Source organism: Nothoprocta perdicaria, unplaced genomic scaffold (assembly GCF_003342845.1).
Source record: "Nothoprocta perdicaria isolate Ctin4 unplaced genomic scaffold, notPer1 scaffold_30, whole genome shotgun sequence".
NCBI lineage: Eukaryota > Metazoa > Chordata > Aves > Tinamiformes > Tinamidae > Nothoprocta > Nothoprocta perdicaria.
The window spans coordinates 262,217-281,141 of NW_020455533.1; the positions used below are offsets into that span (position 1 = coordinate 262,217).

General features: G+C 39.1%; 1 protein-coding gene across 2 annotated transcripts in view; it reads left to right on the forward strand.

Moving 5' to 3' along the window:
* The first annotated feature begins 140 nt into the window (after nt 1-140).
* The window catches only part of ANKRD27 (ankyrin repeat domain 27), a 35,146-nt gene continuing 16,361 nt past the window's right edge, over nt 141-18,925 (forward strand). For both annotated transcript variants that reach the window (XM_026042352.1, XM_026042353.1), the window contains exons 1-13: nt 141-261; nt 8,257-8,384; nt 9,088-9,198; nt 9,730-9,886; nt 10,309-10,463; nt 10,792-10,851; nt 10,948-11,001; nt 11,082-11,147; nt 11,233-11,309; nt 11,685-11,806; nt 12,626-12,704; nt 13,504-13,636; nt 18,447-18,539. In XM_026042352.1, the coding sequence (XP_025898137.1) occupies nt 219-261; nt 8,257-8,384; nt 9,088-9,198; nt 9,730-9,886; nt 10,309-10,463; nt 10,792-10,851; nt 10,948-11,001; nt 11,082-11,147; nt 11,233-11,309; nt 11,685-11,806; nt 12,626-12,704; nt 13,504-13,636; nt 18,447-18,539 (1,278 nt within the window). In that variant the 5' untranslated portion in view covers nt 141-218. The remainder of the gene's footprint in view (nt 262-8,256; nt 8,385-9,087; nt 9,199-9,729; nt 9,887-10,308; nt 10,464-10,791; nt 10,852-10,947; nt 11,002-11,081; nt 11,148-11,232; nt 11,310-11,684; nt 11,807-12,625; nt 12,705-13,503; nt 13,637-18,446; nt 18,540-18,925) is intronic.

Consider the following 18,925-nt stretch of genomic DNA (forward strand, 5'->3'; position numbering starts at 1 on the left):
GGGCCGCGGGCGGGACGGGACGGCACGGGGCGGGCGGCTCCTCCTGCGGCGCCGCGGGGTGCCGGCCCCCGCGCAGGAAACGCGCAGCGCTCGTGCCGCCCAAAACGCCGCTTTGCGTTTTCAGGCGGCCCCCCTGCGTGTGAGTACCCCGCGTGGGGGGTGTGTGTGTTCCCAGGGCACGAGTGCACCCGAAAAACAGGCGGAGTTGGGATTTCTGAATGCTGCCTGGCAGACTAAACTGTGTCGTCTTTCCAGCACAGGGTATGTCTTTAGCGAAGACAACTTTTGGAAAGCTTTATCATTACAGTGTATGCTACTGCATATGTTTCCAGGGATAGCTGAGTGGCTTGCTGCCAGGGCAGTAACGGGACAAAGGTGCAGATACCCCAGAAGGGTGAGAGAAACCCGTTCCCTTGGCACTCCCCACGAGGGAGCTGAGCTGTGGGCAAGGAGGGTTGCAGCGAGTGTGGGGCTGGGGCAAGCGGCTTCGTGCTGCCGAGCCCGGGGCCATCCCAGCAGCTCCCTCCTCCCGCGTCTGGTGCCTCGCACCTTCCCCCAGCTCCTCCGCTCGCCTCTGCCTTTGCCCTGGTAAGCCGCTTGCAGCTTCTGCTGTGAGTTTGCGACTTGTGAAACAAGCTGCTTCCTAACTTCCAGGGGTTGCCAAGTTACTAGGGAGTAAACTGAGTAGCTCTCTACCAGTTTGTATGTTGTGTTAGTCTAGGAGAAAAAACAACAAAAAATAACTTCATAAAAGTTGTTTCCTGTTAGGAATGAAGAAACAAGGGATGATTTTGACCTTCTTGTAAGCAAAGTCTTGTAATTGCTTAATCATTTTGTCAGGTGGAAAAGGGATTAGCCCTTGGTTTGAATCTGGAGTCTTATGTGACTTGAGAGTGTTAAGCTTATTGCTAACTAAATTATGTTATTTATATATAGCAGCTGTATTTAAGAGTCTGCTGCACATCACTGAAGTTGCTGTTATTTGCAGCACAGCACAACTCTGAAACTGCTTCTGTAAACCTAGCTGGGGGAGTCAGGTTATTTCAGGAACACGTGACTGCTTAAACCTGAAGGTGGCAGCATCCATAATCTGCATCAAATAATGCCTAAGTGCCTCTTCAGATGTACCATGGGGGGAAGAAAGAGACTGCTCATTAGATTAGTTCTAAATTAAGTTAGGCTGTGTGCAATTATCCAGTTCAGGCTGATTGGGGAAACTCATAAAACTCAGTTGTAGCTTGTTGGATAGCCCTGCTGTTCTGAAAGCTACTATCTCGCTACCAATTTCAAACAAGGTGCTGACTGGCTGAAAATGTCTTGTCCAGCAAAAAGTATCTGGATGAAGTATAGAAGTCCTTAATGATAAAGCAATATAATGGGTAGGAGAAGAAATGCCTTTCCCCCTCCTATGGAAAGACTTAATTATAACAGATATTAAGAGGATATTCTTCCTGTGTCAGTACTTTGAAAAATGTTTGCAAAGTGCTGTGATGTTTCTGAAACATGCTTGAACTTGTTTTAATTCTTGTTATAATTTAATAGACATAAGTAGATTATTAAATATAAATCTGTTTTGTGCATAGTGCATTCATTATGTAGTATCAAAAGACCAGTGGTTAAAATCATGTACTTCACTAGTTAAACAATTTGGCTGTTGAGGTTCAGGGGAGGGCCTCATGCAAGTACAGCTTGTTGATGTATGGAGGAAGATTTCCTACCTGTTTGGAGAACTTTATACCTTCTGTGGTTAATATTTTTTCCTCTAAACATGTTCCTCTTGGTTCACTGGCACCTGAGTTGCCTCTTCCACTGCTTGTTTGTGGATGGCTCCTACTTGATACCTCAGTGCAGCAATAATAATGGCAAACAAAACAAAAATGGGTGGGGGCTAACAGCTGTTCCAATAGTTTTTTTAAACCTGTGGGAGTTCAGAGTTAGAGCTGAGATCTTCATCCTCCTGCAGAGAAAGGAATGCTAGATGTGTGGGTTGCTAGATATGTGGGTACTGACTAGAAGGTTGGTCTGTGACTGGTTAGAGGTAACAGGCTGAAAGTGGTAAGATGAGCTGCTCCTTGAAACAATTATCCTCTGCAGAGGAGAAAACGAGGTGGTGGTGAAGAGTCAGCTCTGTTCTTTGGCCTCAAGTCGGAGACAAATAGGACCTTTGCATCGGAAACAGTAGCGGGAAATGCATTATAAAATAAAGATGAATGTTCTTATTTCTTTATGAGAATAATCCCTCGGAGTTTGCAAAATTAAGTTTGTAATTCAAGGCTGCCAAAGAACTGATGCATAACTCCTGTTTCCTCAGCACTCGGCTGCCGCAGGTCGGCGAGAGGCCTGGTGAGGGTGGCAGCAGGAGAGCCCGTGGGCCCAGAAAGGCAAGTGGGACTGGGGAAGCATAGGTGGACCAGAAAAATATCCACAGGATGCAGGCTCTTAACTCCTTACAGGAGGACAAGTGTGTGTGTGAGAGAAATTGTTGTATTCCTCTGCCCCCTGCTTTCCAAAACGCAGTCTGCTGCTGCCAGATTGGAAGTCTTGGATCTAAATGCAGCTTTCTATCAGTTTGCTGGGAGACTTTGAACTGACTGCACTTTGTCACTCCAGAGTTCGGTAACTCAGAGCTGTTATTCTGACATACTTCGTTTTTAGAGAAAGCAGTATAGGCTCCAGCTGAATCAAAAGGGATAGACACAGATTGTCCCCTTTATTCCCTCCTGCTGAGCAGAGTGCAGTGGAATATGCCTCAGAGCTACATTTTGTAGGATGCTCAGTGCTCGACCTTTAGAGGAGAAATAAAGTTTCTTGTGTGTTGAGAGACTGAGAAGGGAGCTTCTCTTTTTTTTGTGTTGAGATGAGTGTTGATTTGAGGACTCAAGACTGTAACCTTTTCTCTGAAATAATGTAAATATGAGGAATAATAGTCCACATACAGCAGTGCTTGAAGTGTTAACTAGCTTTTCTTTTGGATCAAGACTAGTTAAGTTGCAGTGATCAATTCCTGTCTCTTGCTTGCAAAAGCACTTCCAAATATGCTTAGCTTTCAGCTGTTCTCACTAACAAGAGTTGTTCTTAAGGAGAGAAAAAGCATCTCTGGAAGAGACATTTAAGCTCTTTAGAATTGAGGAACAATTACTTCCTCTTGTGTTTTTCTGCAGAGGTCTGCAGTTTGTGATAAATACCCATATGAGCTTTTTTGTGTCAAAAATGTGTATCTGGCTGCTTCTCTGAACTAAATATCTTATTATGGTTAATGAGTCACAGCCTGTTCTGTTTTTCCTCATTCTTTTGAGCCTTTCACAAAGTGGCATTATCCTAGCTATTGATTTACTAAGCCTTAGTTGTTCCTGCTGTAGAGTCTACAAGTTAAGATCAGATGTCAGTATGTGAGGTTAATAAGGAGCAAAACTTCATAATATGAGAAAAATTCAGTGGACTTAGGCTTCTTGAATGGCATGGTAGTGGATGTCATATTGAAGACTTTGAAGAATTTGGTATGACTAGCAACCTTTCTGTGTTTTCGTAGTAGTGTTCTTAGAGAGGACACATCTATACTTAATAGTGTAATCCTAGTGCATCTTACTTGCTCTCTTACAAAAATGTCAAGTTACTATATTAGGCAAATCATTTTTTACCAGTGTCTGTCTTACTGTTATTACTAAGACATTTTAATAATCCTTCACAGTAAAGACATTGACAAAGACATCCTATATTGTTCAACATTACATTAAAACACTTTTACGTTCAGAGTCCTTAATTTTGTTGTGAGAGGTATTTTCACCTCTGAGTGGTATGTCTTGTTAGATTTTTTAATTGCAATGTAGCACAACATTCAGAAGATGCTGTACTTAATTCTTAACTAAATAGTTGTACAGCTTGGCAGAAGTATGTCCACATTCTTCAAGTAACTAATGACATGATGTAATCTCTACTGCTATGCCTGCTTAGCATAGCCTGCTTGTCGTTTTCTTTCATAATGCGTTAAAAGGAACTGAAAACCAGACACGTCTATAAAAAGCTTCATGTTAAAGGAAAACTCCAGTAGTGAGAAACTCTCACAGTGAGACCTCACTCAAAGTTCAGTATTAAAAGTCATAAGATTTAATTTCCAGGATTTTGAAGAAAGCAGTGATGTGGTTAGGTTCAACGATAGGATTTTCCACTTCAGCTTTTTGTTCTATTAGATATATCATTAAAAGCTATTGTTACACAGTTAAGCTAGAAAGGATTCAGCTGTTTTCTCAAATTTTTGACTGTGTTTTTTAAAGGCTAACAATGCTGAATTGCTTCTGCAGTCAGCTGTGTTCTATTCTTCCAGCAATTTCTGAGCTATTTCTGTGTGTTGATAGTCATGAAGCTGCACTGAAGCGATAGCTTTACTTCCATTTAAACCTTGTATATCAAATTAGGACTTGTGTTTTACTTCACAGATCAGTCAGATAAAATTTAGTAAAGGTCCTAGTGAATAAGATATATCCCTTTTTTAAAATGGACTTCCTGTTAAGCATTAAACCATTCTGGTAATTCATGTATAGTCCTGTGCTTTTTCTTTCTTTCTTAATGTAAGTAAATCTAAAGCTGGCCAACAGGAAAACAGAGGAAGAAGTCTCTTCTACCTCACTCCCAGTTAAATTGGGTTCAAGTTGGATGTTGTGTTCTGCCAACAAATTCTCAATGGAGTTTTCTAATGCGTTTCTAGGATTACAGCAATGCATTAGGCAGTGTTTTCAGATGCACTTTGACTTTTGAGATGGAAAGAAATTGACTTCATCTTAGAAATGCCTGAGCCAAAATTTGGGAAACTTCAATATACTATTTTGAATCTGTAACTTAAGCTATTTAAGCACAAGGTAGAGGACTTGCTGTTTTTGAAATTAGTTAAATTGTATATGGCTTATACCTCCTTATTTCCTTCTGCAGACAGTGCTGTGGGTAGGTGAAAAACGTCCAGATAAACAGAGTGAATGTAGATATTTCAGCTGACTTAAACACTTCACTCTTCTGCAGCTTACCTGTGTTTTAATAAAATAATAGCCATGCACCGCTGTAGCACTGGCTGGGTTTTGAGCAGGTGCAGGGTAAGAGGAAACTGAGAGAAAAGGGAAGGAAATTCAGAATTGTGATTCTCAAGATAGTGCTTGTTTGGCTAGAGGTGGCAGTTTCCTGCTGTGGTTATTTCTTCCACGTGTTCCTGCGTGAATGTGTGGGCACTGCTTCATGTGTTCGGCTGGTAGGTCAGAGCCTTCACAAGCTGCTTCTGTTCGGGGTGAGTGATAAACGTTCCTCTGAAATGACATTTTAATTTCCTTATTGGGGTTATAGCAAGTTGATGTCATCTTAGATAGACATGTTACGGAAGCTAAATTGCCAGGGCTCTATGTTCAGATGTTCTTTCCTCTCATGACTATGTTGAATCATGTTTGACAGGTCCACCAAAATCAGTAGTTTTGTCTCTGGTAAATGACATGGCTGCTACTAAGTGATTTGAAATGAGTTATTTGGGATGTGTAGTCTCATGTCTGGTGGAGAGGATCGTAGTCTCATTGACAGACACAGAACATAAATTCACCGAACATTAAAGCAGATGAGGCTGCCTTGATGAGCCAACTTCATCAATAAAACTTAGTTCTGGAAGATGTCCTGAGAGTTCATCTAATCCAGCCTCCTGGCCTTACTATATCCATATCACTTCTACTAGCGGCTTGTTTCACAGGTTCTGAAAGATTTACTACATAGGAGACTTGATACTTTGCCAAGCAGTCTAACACATGTTTGTCTTCCTTTTAGAAACAAGCTTCAGATCTGTAATATGAGTTGTCTTAAGCCAAGACCTCATTCTTATGGATGGGTTCTCTTTACTGAGAGGTCTTTTATACATATTCAGGAAGAATGTTTTGTGCAGTTTCTTCAGCTTAAGTAACATCTTGTCACGTTCTTTTAGAGCCTGATTTTTAGACTTATCTTGACTTTCTTGCTTAGGTTCTTCATCAGTCAGTTCCATCTTCCCTAAAATGCAGCACTCAAAGCAGGGCATGGGACTCTCAAGTTAAATCTTGCCACGGTAGAGCATTTTGCAAGTTCCACATGTGTTTGCACAGCTGTGTATGACATTTGACTTGCAATAGTGGCTCTGATTCTTGCCTGCACTGTGATTTGTGGCTAGAATCATATTTGAAATTGCTACCTAACCAGTTGTTCAGCAGATAGATCTGTATAGCTGGTTAGTGCTGCTTATTGAGGTCTGATCTGTGGACATGGGATTAAATAACTCGTCTTGCAGCAGACCTGCTGCCAGATAGCATTGCTCCCCTCACTGCACGTGGGTTACAGAAGCCAACAACCTGAAGCTTGTTTTGCAGCTGCCTCTCTGGAAGGGTTGATAGTGCTCATCACCTGTGGAATTGCTAGTGAAAATGCCATGTTCCATGTAACCACTTAGATGTGGTATGACAGACCTTCTGCAAAGCTCTAGCTATACTGAATTTCAAGTCTTTTGTAATTAGTGAACTTAGCTGGTCTGGTAAAGTCACTGAGCAACTTTTTGCCCTTTTTTACAAGTAAATTACAGGTGTTCACTCCAAAGTCTTAAAACTATTAATATTATTTCGTAGGAGAAATGATCTTATTTTATCTTATTTTTTAAAAAAATGACTGGCCTGTTTTACTTGGAAGTTCAAAACTCTGCTTGTCAGTTATCTGCAACTGCTAAACTTCCATGATTTGGGCTGAGGTCCATGTGTAAGTAACTGGTTGTAATTCTGTCCTGGAAATTGCCTGCATTTTTAATGGATTGTGTTTGTATTTAGCTTTCCAGGTGAGATCTCCTTGCACCTAATTATAAGGAGGTACCAGACTGTAGATCAGTTAACAGACTATGTAGATCAGTTAGCCACATAGCTGAAACTGAAATACTATCTAGAAGTCTTTGGGAGTTGGGTGAACTTTTTTCCACTCTATTAAGCTGCCATACAATATTTTCATGTCTCCTTCATCTCCAGAGAAGGGCATGTTTCTGCTACCAGTACAGCAACTAGGTAGTTGGGTGGTACAAGTAGTACAGCATGAGTGTAACTTTTCATTGAGTGTGCACTGTGCTAAATGTAGTCATGCCTTGAAGGAAACACGAGGCAATACTGACTGGGACATGGTCAATGTGCTCAGATTGGGTCCTGTTACTGCCCTCACCACCTCTTAGGACACATAGCTGAAATTGAGGGAAATAATGAAATTTTGGGTTCTAAAAGTGGAGGTGGGAGGGCAGGGCAGAAGGAAGTGCAGACCTCTGCCTGTGTTCTTCATAATATGTTCTGATCTGTTGTGGTGGTTCCAGCTTGTGTGTGCCTAAAGCATATGGTCTACACTGCATAGAGCAGAGGTGGAAGCAGAGTTTAATGCCTCTGGAGATGATCTTTCCCCCGTGCACAGCTAGTGATCAATCTGTAGCCTACAAATTGGGACTCTTTTCAGTAGCTTTTTTTATTCATGGATTTGTCAAATATTGTGCATTGGCCTTACAGCTGGAATATTTCCATTCACAAAAGTAGTCCAAGTGATGATATGTGAGCAAAATGTTCCAGAACTTGGCCAGATTTCAGGTCCTTGAGACTGTTTCTGTGGGAGTTCAGATGATCATGAACTACAAATTTCTTTGTGCCCCTTTGAGTAAGACTTGCGTATTCATAGCTGCTGCTTGTACCTCTTTCCTGTGACTTTCTCTGGCAAGTTGAAGGTTGCCTTACACCAGGGTTTGTGTCGTGCTGTCTGGTTGTCTTGTGTGAGAGTTGGTAGTACCTAAGCAGGTGATTTTACAACTTGCATGAGCTTGCTGCAAAAATATCCATGTCTGGTGATGCAGTAGAATCTGCAGCATAGGAGCTGTTAATGACTCTTGGCTTGATTTAGACCTTAGCAATACAAGTTATTTTGTATCAAAGTGGTGGAAATGTAAAAAATTCTCTCCTTGTTCCCTTGTCCAAACAGAGTACAGTGTTAAAGCACTGGGAACAGTTAGGGAGACATAATAAGGATAGCTACATAATTGGAAATATCTTACTGTGAATATTACTCGTTGTAAAAAACTTGTGAATAACATTTTTTTACTTTCTTAACTAATATTAAGAATGCCCTTGGTAGCTCACATCAAAATCTAAAGATCTTTTCCTTTTTAAACAAGAGGAAACAAACAGCCTTCTATATTTTTTGAAATAGTGTCCTCAGAAGTGATGCATTAACTATTCTTTCTCTATATCGTAGAAAATCTTGAAATATCTGAAGTCCATATGGCTATGTATGATGAAGATCTCTTGAAAAATCCCTTTTATTTGGCCATCCAGAAGCGGCGTCCTGATCTTTGTAGCAAAGTTGCAGAATTTCATGGTATTGTAAGTATAAATATATAAGCTGCTTATTAAACAGTAGCAATTTGCATCAGATTCACGTGTCTACTAAAAACTTGTATAAAGATTAGTATAAGCTTTATTAACTTTCTGCTCTGTCCTATTCATTAATAGTTTAGTTTGGACTATGCATGGAATAGTATTGAATAATTTAGCACTTAAGGTTCTGCAGGTTGAAATTTAGACTAAATGTATGCAGGTGTTAATAGGCAGCACATCATGTTTTAAGAATTCATCTCAACCTGTACAGCCCCAAGCTAATGTTTCTTATAGGTTAGATCTGTTTCTAGATTTGTTCTTCCTTCATATGGATGTCACTTTTTTAATTAAAAAATGCACTCTGTAAATGTTACTAGCTGTTTAATGTAAGTAGTTCAGGTGGTTGGTGCTAACTAGTTGGTGCTTCATCTGCTTCTCTTTGTGATGCATGCTTCAGCTACATCACTCCTTTAAGTGTATTTAAGACATAAAATACAACTTTTAGGATCTTTGTTGAATTGAATATCTAACAATGGTCTGTCCTTAGTTAAAAATAATAATAAGAAAAAATAGTTGCTAAACACTAGCTGGTAAATATTTGTAAGCCTGGCTCAGTTGTTTGCTTCTGGAGGAGTGTAACAGGTAAAAACAGTTTGGGTCTGACTGGTGGTGCTGTGTTTTGCTCTAAAAGGTACATCTAACTTTTCAGGTGTTAGTTCCCTGCAGAGGAAGCCTTTCAAGCAACATTCTCTCTACCTGCCAGTTTGAATCCTATGTTCTAAAACCATTTGAAGAAAACTTTCAGACCTTAAATGGAAAGGTATTTCAGTTTTAATATCTGCATATAGCTTGGACCTGCCACTACAGTGATTCACTGCAGTTAAGTGTGAGCTAATGTGTACAGGAAGTAGCTTAGATTTAGAGCTAACTGGTAAAATAAGTATGTTGCCCATCTAAGCCAAAGTTCTTATGGATACATTGCTTTCTAGGAAAGGCTATATTTTGACATGGAGAATAGATGAACTCTTCAGATGGTTTCACTTCCTCTGAAATCAGGGCAACAAAATTGCTTTGTTGAAGCACCTTTGTAAAGAATTAGCAGCATTTTTGCATTATGACATCTTTGATATGATATGACATCTTTTGTGTGAATATAAACCAGACAGTGTTTTCCATTTGTGGCTATTAGGAATCTTGATTTGTGGCAGAATGCACTTTAGTTAAGAACTCAATGTCTCAATTTCAGGCAAATAGCAGCCTATGTATATTGTACACAGATGCAAATACACCAAGACTTAGGTGAGATTAGGATGGCTTCTTGTGTTTCAAGATATTTTCTTTTTCATTTCAGGAGATCTTTATACAAGGAAACATCATTATTTTAGGAACTGGTTTTAATTATAATCTTTCAGTACCTGTTCTTTTTGAGGAAACATTTTACAATGAAAAAGAAGAAAGCTTTAGTATATTGTGTATAGCCCATCCATTGGAAAAAACAGAAAGCTCAGGTATGTATTGAAATAGAGTTGATCTTGTTTGCAAAGTGAACAAATTAGTATCTTTTAGATTTTGATACACTTCATTCTGAAAACACTTGTCTTAGCTGAAGGCTGTCAGCAGTTGTTAATGTGCTGGTGCAGTTGCTGATATGCTGATGGAGAGAAATATTAAGTTGCTGCCAGCTGAACTGCTTTTTTCCAGCAAAATCATAGGATCGTGGTTGGAGAAGAATGCTTGAGATACAAGGCTAAACAGCATGTACTAAAAATCATTGTTTAAATGCATTAAATTCTTTTTATTAAAAGAGACAACTTCATTAAGCATACTAGTGTTGCATTAGTGTTGCATTTCACAATTTGGTTCTCTGTCTAGGGGCAGACAGTGCTTTATGCATGTGTCTTAAACTTGTGCTATCTGACTCTCCTTTCAGCTGAATCTACAGCTTCATCAATTTCCTATTCTCTTAAAAATATTGAAGATGCTCGGGAATTCTTGGGAAGGCACTGTGAGAGATTTGATAAATACATAGGATCTTTCTACAGAACGTTTAAAGAACATGAAAGGAAAAGCCTGCGTCACTACATAGTCAGTATCTTGATATGTGGTATTTAACTTACTAAATATAAATCACTTCATTGCTGTGGGTATTTCTCTTTTTGAGCCTTTTCAATGTCAGAGCAGTCCGGAATTGTGGGGGATGCAGGGAGGGATAAAGAATTCTTAATTGTGAATTACCAAGTATTACCTGCTGAGAAAAGTTAATTTTTTTTTTCACTTAAATCGTGTCTTTGTGTAGTTGAAACCTACACACCTCTCTAAGAGAGGGAAGATTTCCCTTATTTGTTTGCTTTCTTCCTTTAAATCAGATGAACTTGTATATAAAAACTTCTCTTTTTTTCTTCTGCAATCCTAGGATTCTGTCAATGCACTGTATACCAAATGTCTTCAGCATCTTTTGAGAGATTCACACTTGGTAAATACTTTTTCTCCTAAATATGCGTTACATGGGTAACTTAGTGCTTAGGTAATATTAACTTTCTTTTGCTTTGTGTGGCTTTTGTTTTTTTAGAAGGTGCTTGCAAAGCAAGAAGAGCAGATGAATCTGATTAAACAAGCAGTTGAAGTAAGCATCTGAAACTGAAGGAAACACTTAGTGAGCTATTTTTAACTCCCTTTCATAGCTAAACTACTTTTTTTCCACAGATGTATGTTCACCATGCTATTTATGATTTAATTTTTAAATATGTGGGGACTATTGAAGCAAGTGAGGTAAGTGAAGTTAAATTGGTTAATTGATTGATACAGATTAGTTATGCTAATGCATGTTTTGAAGTACTGCCTTTCTGTTGCTTAGGATGCTGCTTTTAACAAAATCACGAGGAGCCTCCAAGATCTCCAGCAAAAAGACATTGGAGTAAAGCCTGAGTTCAGGTGAGAGATGAGGCTGTGTGGACTTGAAGTCATCAAGAGACTCTTTTAAATAGAACTCATCATAGACAAAGTAGCTTCCTAACAGATAATACCAAGTTTTTTTATGCTTCTCATTCCTTTGAGACAGGAAAAAAAAATGAAGCTTGACAAGTGTGTCACTTCAGGGCAATTGTACTGACCTTAATCTTGGCTTTGGTGTTAGGCTTCTTTATCTACAGGCTACAGAAATGCAAGCCCACTTGGATGGGGGGGATAGAGATATTTTAATACCATTTCTCATTTCAGTAATGAGTTAGTTTAAGCTTGGAACTTTGCACATACTATGCAGGACCCATCTGATGTAGCCTAACCTTTATTTCAAAAATTATTTCCTAGTTTTAATATACCACGGGCGAAACGAGAACTGGCTCAGCTGAACAAATGTACTTCCCCTCAACAGAAGCTGCTCTGTCTACGAAAAGTGGTGCAAATTATTATGCAGTCTCCTAGCCAAAGAGGTCAGTACCTAGTGAATTAGCAACTAGTTTTAAATTTCTATTTTGATTTTCATCCCCAAGTGCTTCATGTGTACTGGTAACAGCTGGTAAAATCCCCCGCTTATGAGTGAAATACATAGCTAAGTAGAATGAGGTCTCCGTTGCAGTTCTCTAAACAAAGATAAAACAGAGGCAAGATAGATTCTTCAACAGTGCTTCTCATGGAATGAGATGAGATAATTAGCTACAAATATTTCATAACATGTGGAAGCTTGTATGCTAAGACTCTTACTTACAGCTGAGGATGATCCCTTTTAACACAGAGTTGTTGCTGGATCACTTTTGTCTGTCCCTGCTCCATGATAATTGCATGCATAAACTACTCCCAGGATGCATCTTTTTGTGAAATACCATGTTGATAAGGGACAGACAACTTTTTATATGTTACATTCAAAGGGTTAGCATAAATTACAGGTATAATTCTGTTGCGGGTAACTTACGTATTACACCTGCATCTCCTTTCCTCATGGAAGGCACAAGGGCTATAGAGAAGTATGTTGACTGAGGGTGGATTTTTGCCATCAGGAACTTGAGAATTTTTGAGCAAGTGTTCTGGCTCCTTCTGTAGAGAATGCTGATCAAATACTTCAGTTGTATTTGTTTTGTTTGTTATTCCTGCCAACCTGTTTTGGAGGGTGTTTGAGAGGCTGTGTTAGCCACTTAGTGCATTGCCTGGTAGGAGGGCTGGTCCTTGGTCTTAGAAGGCAGAACTCCGTATATGGAGGATCTCTAGGTTTGAGCCATTGCATGACTAACATTTAAATGTAATTTTTTTTTCAGTTAACATGGAGACAATGTGTGCAGATGATCTTCTCTCTGTTTTACTATACTTGCTTGTAAAGACAGAAATTCCAAACTGGTAGGTAACTACTTTGGCCATACAAAGCTAGTGATATTGTATGTAATGTTGCTGGAGAGGCAAATATTTCTGGACACTTAGTTAACTTGAGACTGATGTAATGCAGAAAATTCTATTTTTAATTGGACAAACAGCAAAGATATATTACAGGTATGGAAAAAAATAAACCCTTATTCAAAGTGCTCTGCTTCCACACTTCTAATTTGCAGTACAGGAAGAAGGTTCCTTCTACCAAGTCTGTACATCCAATACAGACTTCAAAGTAGATTGGTCCTTCATCAGTTATGTTAGAGCTGTTAAACTTCTGCAAATTTCCAAATGTTTGCACTTTATACAGAAACTAAATTAAATAGTTTAACTACTTGCTGCTAGCGCATGCCACTATTCATCTTATTCTTCTGTTATAAAAGTATATTTTAACCTTCAGACTGTAGCTGAACTGAATTGTAGTTATGTGATGTATATGATTTCTGGTATTAACATACTGGCACGGTGCTTTTAATGGCACTGGTGCTTTTAATACTTGAAGAGTATATTGTATGAAACATTGTTTTCCACTGTCGTCTTTGCTATTCCTTATATTCAATCCTTATTTTCCACTGAACTGTAACTTTATTACTGTGCAGAGTTCTGGTCCACTCACAGCAGCCACGGCACTGCTCGCCTAGCAGTCTTTTTGCTTTCTCTTAATTCACACATATTGTCTGCCTAGAATGTGTAAAACAAGTTATAGTATTAAGAGATACATCATGCAAGTGTTATCTTTAATGGTCTATAGCTTTGACTATATTTGTTACAGGATGGCCAACCTGAGTTACATCAAGAACTTCAGGCTTTGCAGTTCAGTGAAGGATGAATTGGGATACTGTCTAACCTCAATTGAGGCTGCAATAGAATATATCCGGCAAGGCAACCTTTCTGAGAGATCAACAGTAAGCTACTCTTAGTCTGTCACATGTATATTTGATAAGATTGTGGGGCTGTGTAGCACTGAGTAGAGAGTGAGAGAGTAATCTAGTTGAGAGGCTGCCAACAGCTGAATATAGGAATTCTTTTCTGCCATCTGAAGAGTGGGTTAAAAGTAAATTTATCTGAAGCAAGTGCAGAAATGATCTTTCTTCGAAGTTTATATGCTAACCTAGCAATACCTGTATGCTCCATCAGCAAACAGTTAAATGTCAAGCAAGTCTGCCTCTTCATGTGAAGAGAAGGAGGGGGAAAATGCAGCATTACTTAACAGCTGAGTTTCAGTAAGATTTTTGGTATATTCTATTTGTCCTCTTTGTGTTGTGCTTGTGAGCATAGCCTAAGCTCTGAAATACTGAGACTTTCTTTAGTAATTTTAAAAGGCTTGGTTAGGATAGCAGATTGGGAAGTTGCAGAATTATTCAGTAAATCTTGATGTAGTGCAGTCTAAAAAGCAGTTTATTTGCAGTGCAGATTACTTAATGGTATCAGGTTAATAGATTGGTGGGAATAATTCATAGTAACAGATTAACAGTTTGGTGGGAATGCAGGGCTGCATTATATTTGTGGCTTGAAAATCCCATTGGCTTTCAGGATCCCTAACCTGGCAAGGGCAGGAAGCCTGTGGACGCATGAACTGTTTTCTGCTGGGCGCTGGACTTTCTGTCAGTCAAGTCAAACTGCTGCAGGGCAATGAAGGATGACATTGACCTGACTTTAGAAGTTGCATGATCTGAAATCTCCTAGTAGCTTATTTAGAGAATGGATCCAGTCTTAGTGCTCCTCTAAAAGTTGCTGCTGTTACAAAATGAGATGTTTCCGATGTGATGTGGAAGCTAAAAGGTGTGAGCTTGGAACCAGGGGGAATTCAGTGTGTCTCAGGCTGTCCAACAGCAAAGCTCTGGAATCTAATTGCAGGGGCCAGGCTAATGGCTCAGTGTGCAGGGTTTAGATGGGATGACCTGGGGCACAATCTTAGAGCAGAAGCACTTAGCAGGAGGCTAAAAATTTACTTTTTTTCTGGGATTCTTCCATGAACCTGTCATGCATAGCTCTGTTTTGTACACTTAAAAAATAAAAAAAAAGGCACTTTCATTTTGTATAATGCCTGATATTTGTAATATTGTATTGAATTCTGTTAAAATAAAAATATTAGTTTAAAAGGAAAAAATCAGTTTGATTTCCTTTAGCTGATGCTGATCAATGTACAAATAACAATGCACTCTTCCCTGGTGACTCTCTTTAAGAGTTCTCTCTGGATAGAGAACTGGATCCAAAGCAGAGCTTACAAAAATGTCTACAAGCTGAAGAAAGGAAAGATTGCCCTTAAAGTTCTAGAATAACAACTGCTTCCTATGGAATGCCTGATCCTATCCCTCCTTGCACAGCTAAAGATAGCAATAGCTTTCATGTTGGGATTGCTGTTGAGTGGTTGTAGCCTCTTGAGGACTACTTTCTTGGAGGACCTTTGTCCTGAGAAGTGAGCTACATCCTCTAAGTCTAAATAAGAGCCTGATGCTGCTTAAGCTGGAGCACCTGCACCAATAGGCGGTGTTCATAAGAGCAAGTAATAGTTCCTTCAGTTAATTGCTAGGCTGGAGCTGTGAGCCAGCTTTTAGCCTCCTGCTTTTTAATTCCTCCCCTGTGAGCTACAGATCCTTTCTTCTGCCTTGGCTTTCACAGGAATCAATACAACTTCAAGACAGCACTAAGATGAGCTGGTGGGAAACAGCAGAACTTTCAAGACAAGGAGATGAAGGAGCCCTTGTTCTTGCCACAGATTTAAAGGAAGGAGCTAGGCCAGTTTTCCCCAACTGTGAAGGACAAAGGAGAGAAAAGCTAGCACATAATGAAGAGGCAGAAACTGGGTAGCAAATGGTCATTTGAAGGGAATATAAAAAGGAGTAAAGAGAAGGGAGAATGGTAGCAACTTAATGTAGCATTGCTTGAGCTACCTTAAACCTTTCAGTGGAAAGTTTCCATTTATCCTGTGGAGAGGAGATGAGCTCCCTACCTAAAGCAGGAGCTGCGGGGCTGGTGGTGTGTGGCTCCATTTCCAGATTGTGGGGTTATGGGATGCAGCTGAGCAGGAACATGGCTGTGCCTTGGGGCTTCACTACAGCTGCTCCTGCAGCTACATCTAATTTCATAGCTGGCTTCCCAGAGAGCTTCTGGCAAACACCCCTGTTGTTCCATTCCTGATGGAGCCAGCTGCAGCAGGAAGAGTCTGCAGGGAGGCATCTCCCCAGCGGCATCAGGGGCACTACTGTCACACTAATGGCTGTAAGAAAGGGCAGTCAGGAGAGACTTGCCAAGTCTCTTCACCCTGTATGATCCTAGTCTGTGGAGATGAGTTTGGGTCCAAAGGAAGAAAGAAACATGCACCTTGTAGCACAGGAACATTTCTTGCAGTTAGTTAGCCTTTTTTAACTAGGGTCCAGTATTTACTAACTTGGATTTCAATTAAACTTTTATGCCCAGTAGATGTGTGCTACCTTGGTGTAAGGCTGAGCTAGCAGTTGGTGAAAAGCAGCCCTGGGGAAGAGGCAGTGTTTGGCTGCTCCAGGTGACAAGGAAGCTGAAGTGGCAGAGGGGAAGGAAGATCTTGGTGCTAAATGAGGCTAATGAAGTGTGATGCTAGTAATAAGGTGGAGGCGGGCAGGGGGGTCTCTAGAGCCCTGTGCTTTAATCTGTTAAAATCTTAGATTATCATATGGTTAATCCCTCAGAGCTACATATATTTTTTTAATGTATAGAGGTAGTATTAGGTAAGAGGCTGTTCATCTTTGTTTTCCAGGCAAAAGAGATTCAAAATAAGTGTTGTACCAGAGAAGGTTTCATCCTCAAAAAAAAAAAAAAAAATTGTTTTACTTCCTAGAGCAGGTTAAACAGGTTCAAGCAATTTTGTCTTGAAGCCATTTTCTTGCTTAATGCTTTAACCAATATCTGATACTATTTCTGCACTACGATTGCTGCCTCATGTGGCTTTAAGTTAATTAGCACATATGTTTTTTTCTTGTAAACTACACTGTAGATGGAATACTGCTAAAAACTGCACTGGGTTTCACCACTTCCTTTAAATAGTGAAAGTTTTAACAGCATTTGTAGGAGAATTTATGACTAGAGTTTTCAAAAATAAAATTGGTTTCTTCAGTAAAACATTAACATTTTCTTAATAGTTTTTGATTAATTCTTACAGACGATTTTTCTAATCACACTGAAGAATCTCTCTGAGCACACCAAGGGGCTTTCAATTAAAGTACCTAAGTGTGTAAAGATTGGGGAATAACTTTTGGTATCCTTGCTTCTAAATATACAATTAGAAAAAAATATCAGGCCAGACAACAACTCTTGTCTTTGTAACAGAATGTGTACCAATGTTTTTTCCCTTCTGTGTTTATTAAAAAAAAAGCTGGATTAAGTATAAATATCTAAATATAATGTTCATCAACAGTTCATACTTTAAAACCTGTTATTTAAATGGGGGTGTTGTAAGGGAGACCTGACAAGCACTTAACACATGAGGAATCTATAAACCTGCAGATGAGTGAATTTTGAAGAAGGCAGGCATTTTGTGAGAGGAAACTTTGTTTGGGGAGAGAGATCTTTGCTATTCCTTTTGCAGCTTTTCAGTTGGAAAAGGAGGCAGTTAATTTTGCTTTACCACTGCCTGTGGTTGACTGAATAAAACTTCTCTGGGTGTTCTTTATTTTGGATGTCTATATGCAAGTGTCTCCATTTGACTTCTTGGAGAAAATAAAATTTTATTTTTCTTAAACTGGTTTTATTTGATGTGAGCATCACATGACCTTTTCAAAAGTTAATCCTACTAAAGAATTTTCTCCTAATTTTGAAAGCATATATGGTCTTAGCACATCCTGAAGCATATCTTGGGATTGCTGAGAAAGTAGAAATTACTGTGTTGGTTTGCACTGCATATTATTGGCTTAGCTCCTGTTTTCAACAAGGGGCCGATAGGGTGGAGTAATCAAGTGAGTCCAGTATGGAATTAATCCTTCACCTGGCACAACCTTCTATTCCCTAGTGATCAGCTGAACTGTCTTTGAGGCAGAGTTGCATTTAGGTCATCCTCTTTAGTAGCCGCCAATAAAGATCTCACAGTCCGAGATAATTTAATGTTTTTTGAATCCTTTTTACTTTGATAGCATCCTATTGCAATAAGATCTACAAAAATCAAGCACACTCACTCTGTTTCTCTTATTTTTTTTTCCTACCCAACCTCATCTGCCCTACCTGTGTTAACCTCCTGGGGGTATCCCAGTTCTTGAATTTTGATGTATAGCGATTAATCATTCTCTGCAAGTTTTCTCTTCCCTATTTGTGATTTTGTTGCTTTTGCAGTCAAATCTCATTCAGGATGTAGAATCCTGATTTCTTTTCACAGGGAAGCCGATCCATATATTTCATCTATCTTGTTGCATTTTCTGTATCTTTCCTAGTTTTACCGTGTTCTTTTTTTAGATGATTCAACCATAATTTCACTCATGCGCAGTCAGCTGATAGAGAATTTTGGTTGAGGAATACTCTGGTGAGCATCTGGTTATTTTTTCTTTAAAAAGCAGTTGTGCAGCCCTTTAAGCCTTGGAAATAGAATCCTGAATATGAAACTGAATTATTAGGATTAAATGTACCTTACAGTTGACAAATGGTAAATACAATGTTTAGTATTTTTAAGAATTAGCTGTATTTTTAAAGCACTTTCTTTTTACCTGTGATTGAATGTATAGGTAATTGCCTTATCTATTTCACTTTCAGGAATCTGAAAGTCTGTGTGATAAGTTGCTTTTGAGACAAAGGATGAACTTGTTGTCCCAGATGTCTAGCACTCCTATAGATTGCTTGTTTAAGGTAAATAATTTTCTTATTTAAAATTAATATTTTTTATGTCAAACTTCTGCATATACATACATAAATTATATTTATATCCCTTCCTATGTAGGGTTTTCTGAAATTCAGTGTAGCATTAATCCAGAGTTATTTATTAGTGGTGTCAAGTATATTTTAATAGATGATAAAATTGTTTGTAGTCTAGTGGATTTCTGTGCCAGAACTTCAGCAAGTTGTTAGTATGGTCTTTTAGATTTCAGCACATAGGCTAAAAATATTCAAGTCAATAAGGATGAAGCGCTGCTCTTGCTGTTACTGATCTGCCCATTTAATGCACAGATGCTTTATTAGCAGCTAGTTGTCTCTCTCAGCTTTCATTGCTTAAAAATAGAGTTTGCTGGAGAAAC